Source organism: Apis dorsata, unplaced genomic scaffold (assembly GCF_000469605.1).
Source record: "Apis dorsata unplaced genomic scaffold, Apis dorsata 1.3 scaffold_1158, whole genome shotgun sequence".
Taxonomy (NCBI): Eukaryota; Metazoa; Arthropoda; class Insecta; order Hymenoptera; family Apidae; genus Apis; species Apis dorsata.
This window is the reverse complement of record NW_006264255.1, coordinates 1-7,660: the sequence shown is the minus strand read 5'-3', so window position 1 is coordinate 7,660 and position 7,660 is coordinate 1. Positions and strand designations below refer to the sequence as shown.

Genomic DNA, 7,660 nt, shown 5'->3' with positions numbered 1-7,660 from the left:
AAAAAAAAAAAAACAATTTATATATTCTTTAAATTTACACATTCTTTCAAAAATGGGAGAAAAAAACTATTACAAAAAATAGCATTTAAAAGAAATGAATATTTTAATCTTCGTTTATTAAACATTGATTCATTAAACATTGAAGATTAAATGATTTGATTTCTTATTAATGAAAATCAATGAAAAATTCAAGAATTTTTTTATTAATAATTATATTTAAATGAAACTTAAACTTTTAATCTTTTACTAATTAAAGTCAATAGAAAGAATTTTTTATTAATGATTATCATCTCTTGATATTTTAACATTTCAGTTAATGTTAACGTATATTTTCATAATTTTTTTTAATCAATTTGTAACTTCAAAATCGAAAATACAGTAAAACTTTTTGATTAATTGTCTCTTTCAACTACTTCCATCTTTCAATCTATCCAACATCTTGCAACAAAAACCATTAAATAGCCATTAATAACCAAAATAATAATCTTTGTTCTTCAGAAGATAATAATTCAAGAAATAGAAATCTAAGTTAAATCTTTCTCTTAGATTTTATTAAAGAAAATTTATCAAGAAAGAAATAATTAAATATAACAATAAACAAATATCTACAATATTTTTCACAGAAACAATATATCAATAATAGTCATCACTACAATAAATCATTTAAAAAAATTAAATTGTCCAATTGTCACAAGATTCTTATTTATATATAGAATATTTTCAATTTTACCATTTAAGCTATAAAGATGCCTCAACTATATTCGGCGTGGAGTCAATATCGACAATAACAATATTTTCGCGAAATCCTGAGTCATTGTTGGCTACTCGTACAAGTCGATAAACAAAATTTCTCACAAACACATGGTAGGAACGAAGGAAAGTGAAAAGTACAAACGTTGGGCAATTGCAGGTTGACTTGCTTTGGACTCGGTCGCGATGGCGTAATTTGGCATTCCAATATATCGTATAGTGTCCTCTACCAGAACAGTATTGCAGTTAGGCTTTGTGTTACAGTGAAACGATAGTATGACTATGAAGCCTCACCTATGCAAAGCGTACCTTATTTAACTCGTAAGACTCATTAATTTCTCGTACATCGGCATAAAATACATAAGGAAAACTCGTGTTGTCCTTTCCTATACAATGCACGTGACTCTCCCTACTTCATTTACATTTGAGGTTATCTTCGTCGATTCTTTTCCAGGATATTCCGCAACCATTCAATTCGTTTCGAATAAATCGTGAGGTTAGAAAAACTATTCATTCATTTCTCTGATGCAGAACAATTTTATACCTAAATTATTTTTATATTTTTTTCAAATTTTAATTTGTACAGAATGTTTCAAGTGATATATGCGAGTAGGAAACATAATTGTTATTTTATACTATCGTAAAAGATAATTTAAAATATCTTTTTCTATTATAAATTAATAAAAAAATTAATTTATTTCTATCAATTCGAAAATATTTCTAATAAAATCGAAATCAAAAAATTTGTATTGAATATGCATAAAGTTTCTATGTCAACATTGAAAAGATGGTAAACTTGAATCGAAGATGGCAATTTTAAGGTTAGATCGAACAAATATTGTAGATATAAATGAAATATTTATACAAATGAATAACTTTTATACAAATTCTATTTAGATATATATAAAACTGTATTTAAATATAAATAAAACTTTAGTAGTTAATTATAATTTATCCCTTAATTATAATTTATATGAACAAAAATTTTATTATATGAACTAAAATCCGATCATATAGCTGATTATTCTTGTTTATTATTACGATAATAAATCACATATCATTCAGTTATTCAATTTATTATTGTCATATATAATTTAGATTGTGAAAAATTCTAAATAATTAAATTCCAATATGTTAAAGATTGAATTATTAAAAAAATAAAATAAAAATTATAGCAATGTAGTTTTGTAATTAAATATTTCGATGCCATTTATTTGAAAATATATTATTTCTTTCTTTTTTCTTATTCTCTTATATATTTCTATTCTTTTTTCTTTCACTATATATCGCTGTTTTATCCTATATCTAGTCCTATATCCTGGCATAAAATAATGATAAGACTGAATCATTGTAATTTAGGCAAGAAATTTCAATTGGAATTTAAGCAAACATTATTGTATTTTTAAATGATATTAATAAATTTTCAGGAAAAAAGAATATAAAATTCGACTCACCCTTATATATGTATCCTTTTTTCGTTTACAGGTACAATTCTTTCTGGTGTTCGTACATAGCGCCCAAGCTTTGGTATTCGATTGCGGTTATCCAAAACTAGTAGCGGCACTTTTACTGCTTCATTCAACAATCTTCTTCATCCTTTTCTCAGATTTCTATCGACGAGCGTACAATAACGACAGAACGATGAAGGAACTGAAGAACGATTAAACACGATGGACATTATTATCCCAAATTTACCTCCGATACATTTCAACACATCGATCTTTTGATCACGCATATATGTTCGATTATCACGAATCGATTATAAAAAAAATTTTCAAATTTTTGTAAATTATTATTTAATTATTGTTAAAATTTTGTATCCTCAAAAAATATAAAAAAAATTTTCGTATTTTTTTTTTTGCAAAAGAATATAAATAAATATAATATAAATAATATAAAAAAAATATAAGAAAATATTTAAGAAAGATCGATTCATGAATTCGACCATTTGAAAGATCGAAGTGATTATTCGATCGGAGTAGAGCTTATAGATTCCTTCCGTATGGAAGAAGATTATATATTTTACATATTATCTTATATCCTCCGCAGGATATCTCAGGTCTCGCGAAAAGCTCAGACCAGGGCTTTCAAAGCACTTATTTTTAAGAAAATTTTGACCGATTATGTATTCAAGGTTATCATTGAAATTTATATTTTTGTTAAGAAGAATGAATTAAAGTTTTCACTAAAAACAATCAAGTTTAATTCGTTTTATAATACGTATTCATATGAAAAAGTAAGTATATGAAAATGAAAAAATATATATATATATAATTCGATACATTGATCGGTCCTTAGTGTCGTTAATTTACTTTAATGCACTTTTTACTTATCGTCGGATTTGTAATTAAGATTTACTGTAAATATATAATTAGTTTTAGTAAGCACCGCAAGATGTCATTATTACAGTTTTATTTAATATACTACTTGTTTTGAGCTATTTGTTTTATGATAAATATATGTACAAATGAATTTTTTTATCTATTTTTCAGAAGAAAAAGAAAAAGATTAATTCCTTTGAAAAAAAATACTTAATTTAATAAACATTCTAATGTATGTAATTATAATGGCTCATCTCATGAATTTTCAAGCTCAATCTTCTGTTTAAATTTGTATGTATTTATATTCTTTTATTATATTTTATTGTTATTACTTTTATTACTGTCACATATTTGTATTGAGTATTTAAAGAAACTTCATGAATTATAAATCACATTTTTAAATATATATTCACACTTGCAACATATGGAATAAATAAATAAAAAATAGTAAAATAGTGAAGTGATATATTTACCTTTATATTATTTCGAAAATTATCGCGAAATTATTATATTTTAATATCTTATGTATTTCTGACACAATACAGTAAATGCTAAAAATTACATATTGTTGAATAAAAACAATTGGCATCGAAAGGATAACATATAAAGATATTGATAAGGACAATATTGACACTTGTACATTTATTGAAAAACATATAAATACTGCACAATGAAGTTTCTTGAAACTACTCATTAAAAATTATCACTTGTTTCATTTTTTTTATATAAGAAAACGACGAAACGCTGAAACATTAATGAACAACTTCTCTGACAAATATCTTTTCTTTATCCGGAAATCTGTCGAATAAAGATACTTTCTACCTATTGATTCTTCTATAAATTCATCCCTTCCAAAGAGATGACAGATATACTTATCTCGAATCTACAGGTAAAAAAGACGAATTTATCTCCTAACAATGTGATTATTTTTTTAGGGATCAAGCTTCACTTTAAGTTATTTATATACGTGATAAAATATAAGCGTAAATCATTTTGTAAATATGTAATTCTTTTATTATTATTTTTTTTTTTTGTAATATGAATAAATATTGAATTACTTGCACAATATAACCTATCCTTAATATATAATCATATTAATGAAATATTAACGAAATGGAGATAGAGAGAGAAAGAGAAGTAAAAATTTTGAAATTCTTGTTATAACATAAAATTTTAATAACAAATATAATACTAATTTCGATAGTAGTTTATTTATATAGAGAAATAAAATATTATTTCTTTAATTTAAAAACAAAAATTATAAAAAAATTATTAAAATTAATATAAATTAATATAAATAAGAAAAAAAATCCTGTTTAACATATCTTAAATATAAATATAAAAATACAAAATATGAATAAGAATTATTATAATAATGAAAATATTTACATAATTTTTAATAATTTATATCTTAAATTCTTTATTAATTGCTCTTTCACAATCTAATCTAAATGTATACATGTATACAATTTTGAATAAATCTAAAATCTAAGCTGCTGCTTTCAAAGCTTCTTGCCTATTGCGTTCTCTAACGAGAAGTCTACGTTCTCTTTCATATTCTTTCGCTCTTAAAATATAACTGTAACATAAATTATAATTAAAAATTCTTTATAATAAATATCAACCAATAATAAAAATAATGGCAATATTTCTTATAATTTAATTTAATTTTAGTTCTTATAAGTAATTTAATTAAGACTTACTCATCATATTCACACTTTTGATAATCATGTATTTCTGTTACACAACGGGTTACAAAAGGGAATTTTTCCATATAACACCGGATATAATTTAAATAAAGATGAGCACAATAATCTCTTAAATCATGTGGAATTTTAGCAGCTATCATATCTTCTTCTGACACAGGCATAACTGTAATGTAACATTATAACTAGATATAATTGTGTGTATAATAATTAGACATATATAATTAAGTAATATATGTATTTTTTTTAATATTATATATCCTATTATAATACATAATATATAATATTATAATATTATATATTTAAATAAGAATATATTATATAATAATAATAATAAAATAAAACTGTTTTATATATAACATATTTTTTACTTTTTATTACTCATAATTTTATATGTTCTCAAAAATAAAATTTTTAATAAAAATCATGAAAATTAACTTATAATAATTTCAAATATATGATTATGTCATTAATGGATTATTTATAATACGAGAAAAATATTGAATACTCAAAAAATAATATTATAATGAAATGCTAGCAAAAAATTAATAACACTATAGAAGCAAATTTTAAATCATTTACATAATTGTGTAATAAATAAACATAGCACATATAAAATATAAAATATCAATAACTAAAATAAACTTATTGAAGGTTAGGTTCAATTAAAATACTTGCCTCTTTGTTTACGTTGTCCGGAAAATCCGAACATCGGATCAAATGTTGGTTTTTCCGAATCCGGAAAAGGATCTGAACTTATCGCTTTTTGTAATGTATTACCCATTTTATTAATATAAAATTATAGTCGGAAAAATAACATAGAATCAAGAAAGTGCGAATAACGCACAATACCGACCTCTGGTGATACTATATTATGTAATTTAACATAAACAAATAATTTATATCAAATATAAATTTTCTTAATTATTTTTACAACATTACTAAAAAAATTATTCATTTACAAATTCTTATATGTATAAAAAACATTTACGATGTTTTTATTATATATTTATTAAAAATAATATTGTTTTACATGAGAAAGGAATTCACACATAAAACAATTATCTTTTTAATCATAAAGTTTATTAAAATCTCACTGAAATAAACATATATATATATTAAAAATAAATAATAATATATATAAAATTTATAATTATATGATATTATTTTTAAAAAATCGCTTCAGGCCAATTAGGGAATTTAATAATTTTATTTTTTGAAATATTTTTTTTTTTTAATGTATTTGTGTAGCACATACTTTCTTATTAGCTTAACAAGCTCTTTTTAGTTTCATCTATGATCAAAGTTTCATCTAGTTTCATTTATATAATCAAATACTTACTTATAATAATAGAAAAAATTTTTCTTGTTGTATTTAAAATTGAAAAATATAAAATAATTCAATCATCTTCTTCTTCCATTGCTTCAGGCATTGTATTTCCTATAATAATAACCATCAAATATTTTCATAATCTAAAACATAATAAATATATTGCATGAATTTTAATTATTTTGTATTATACCATTTTGTAATCTATCTTCACTAGGCATATGTCCTGCTTGAAGTAATTTACTAAGACGCTGCACTTCTTCAAGGGAAGAAGCATTTGTAATAGCTTCCCTAATTTTATTTCGTTCTTCTGGAGTTGTTAATGGTTTGTCTATAGATGTTCCAGAATTTTGTGTTTTTACTTTCTTTGCTATTTCACGAACCATTTCTTTTCCTCTTTTACTTCTAAAATATGCAACTGCAGCTTCACGTTCTTTCATCTTGATTTTTCGGAAATCTAAAAGTCTCAATTGTGGAAATCTATATACAACATATTGTCTATATTGAGGTTTTGCGGAAACTGGATTTTGTAGCAAACATAGATTAGTTAAATTTTTTAATTGTGTGAGTGGTTCTAAATCACCAAGTTCTTGAATCATATTTCCAGTTAACATAAGAGTTTCCAAATTTGGAATACAATGTTCTAATCCTTCTCCAATTCTGACAATACGATTATTATTAAAAAAAAGAGTTTTGATCCTTTTTAATAAAGGAAATCCATCTAATTTTCTTATATCATTATCAGAAAAATCAATAGTGTCAAATTGATCCTGAAAAATTTTTGTATATTATGTTCTATTTATTTTTTATTTAATTTTTTTTATAAATTGTAATAATTAAATACATATAATTAATAAAAAAAAAATTCATTAAATATTATTCTAAAATACTAACCAAAGTTGCGCCCAAATTTTCAATTGTAGGTATTTTATACCCTGAAATAAAAAATTACCAAAATATTAAAAAATTAATGACAATTTTTAGGTTATATTTTGTCAATATAATTCATACAAACCTCTAAGATCCAATTCCCGATCTTTTACAGGATTAATATATTGCATGGATTGTTGAATTAAATCTGGTGTTAATTTAACCATTATTTAATAATATTGTTTATAGAATTACTAGTAAACAAAATTGTTATAAAGGTTAACCTATTTGCCTCAATACTATTTCGAAGATTTAATTCCCTGTACAGCTATCGTTTTCATGTAGCATTAGTAAACTTGATTTTATACAATACACAGTTCAGGGAAACCAAGCAAATAATAAGAAAAAGAGATAGAATAAAAATTCAGCGCCATCTTTTGAATATTGAAAACATGTTTTTAAAAGTAGGATAAGATAAAATAGGAATTAACAATTGATGCCATCTATTGAAATGATATTGAAAACATCTTTTTAAAAGTTCATTTTATATAAATATATTTTATATAAATTTTATATAAATATAAAATTTTTTATATTTATTATATTATTATTATATATTTTTATTATATTATATATTATTATTTTTTTTATATTATTATTAAATTTTTATTAATTTAAATTAT

At 22.5% G+C, this 7,660-nt stretch overlaps 4 protein-coding genes across 7 annotated transcripts in view; 1 reads left to right on the top strand and 3 right to left on the bottom strand.

Moving 5' to 3' along the window:
- Nucleotides 1-2,330, bottom strand: part of LOC102678601 (elongation of very long chain fatty acids protein AAEL008004-like) — a 56,726-nt gene extending 54,396 nt beyond the window's left edge. The window contains exon 1 of the mRNA XM_006624825.2: nucleotides 2,205-2,330. The gene's annotated coding sequence lies outside the window, so the exon portion shown is untranslated. The remainder of the gene's footprint in view (nucleotides 1-2,204) is intronic.
- LOC102679082 (elongation of very long chain fatty acids protein AAEL008004-like) overlaps nucleotides 1-3,173 on the top strand; it is a 27,656-nt gene extending 24,483 nt beyond the window's left edge. For both annotated transcript variants that reach the window (XM_031514731.1, XM_006624829.2), the window contains one exon: nucleotides 2,236-3,173. In XM_031514731.1, coding sequence (XP_031370591.1) covers nucleotides 2,236-2,415 — 180 coding nt within the window. In that variant the 3' untranslated portion in view covers nucleotides 2,416-3,173. The remainder of the gene's footprint in view (nucleotides 1-2,235) is intronic.
- A 1,291-nt stretch (nucleotides 3,174-4,464) lies between these two features.
- Nucleotides 4,465-5,662, bottom strand: LOC102678229 (NADH dehydrogenase [ubiquinone] 1 beta subcomplex subunit 7). The gene is made up of 3 exons (XM_006624823.2): nucleotides 5,456-5,662; nucleotides 4,775-4,943; nucleotides 4,465-4,650 (listed from the first exon to the last, which is right to left on the bottom strand). Exons 1-3 carry the CDS (start codon nucleotides 5,559-5,561, stop codon nucleotides 4,560-4,562), a joined length of 366 nt encoding a protein of 121 aa, XP_006624886.1. The 5' UTR covers nucleotides 5,562-5,662; the 3' UTR covers nucleotides 4,465-4,559.
- On the bottom strand, nucleotides 5,537-7,434 carry LOC102678374 (probable U2 small nuclear ribonucleoprotein A'). 3 transcript variants are annotated; one of them, XR_004151685.1, is made up of 5 exons: nucleotides 7,123-7,434; nucleotides 7,002-7,042; nucleotides 6,301-6,877; nucleotides 6,120-6,218; nucleotides 5,537-5,644 (listed from the first exon to the last, which is right to left on the bottom strand). XR_004151685.1 is itself a non-coding variant. In XM_031514733.1 (4 exons), the coding sequence occupies exons 1-4, from the start codon at nucleotides 7,202-7,204 to the stop codon at nucleotides 6,178-6,180; spliced, it is 741 nt and encodes a 246-aa protein (XP_031370593.1). In that variant the 5' UTR covers nucleotides 7,205-7,434; the 3' UTR covers nucleotides 5,969-6,177. The 3 variants fall into 3 exon arrangements, 1 of the variants encoding a protein (XP_031370593.1); XR_004151684.1 differs by having other exon boundaries at nucleotides 5,557-5,873; XM_031514733.1 differs by lacking the exon at nucleotides 5,537-5,644 and having other exon boundaries at nucleotides 5,969-6,218.
- Between the last annotated feature and the right edge of the window lie 226 nt (nucleotides 7,435-7,660).

Excerpts from the sequence above, each read along its gene's own strand:
- LOC102678229 (XM_006624823.2), bottom strand. The coding sequence starts at position 5,561 with ATGGGTAATACATTACAAAAAGCGATAAGTTCAGATCCTTTTCCGGAT. Across the intron at positions 4,944-5,455 it reads CGGACAACGTAAACAAAGAG|TTATGCCTGTGTCAGAAGAA; the intron begins GCAAGTATTTTA and ends GTTACATTACAG. Across the intron at positions 4,651-4,774 it reads CAAAAGTGTGAATATGATGA|TTATATTTTAAGAGCGAAAG; the intron begins GTAAGTCTTAAT and ends TTTATGTTACAG.
- LOC102678374 (XM_031514733.1), bottom strand. The coding sequence starts at position 7,204 with ATGGTTAAATTAACACCAGATTTAATTCAACAATCCATGCAATATATT. Across the intron at positions 6,878-7,001 it reads AAAATTTGGGCGCAACTTTG|GATCAATTTGACACTATTGA; the intron begins GTTAGTATTTTA and ends AAAATTTTTCAG. Across the intron at positions 6,219-6,300 it reads TGAAGATAGATTACAAAATG|GAAATACAATGCCTGAAGCA; the intron begins GTATAATACAAA and ends TTATTATTATAG.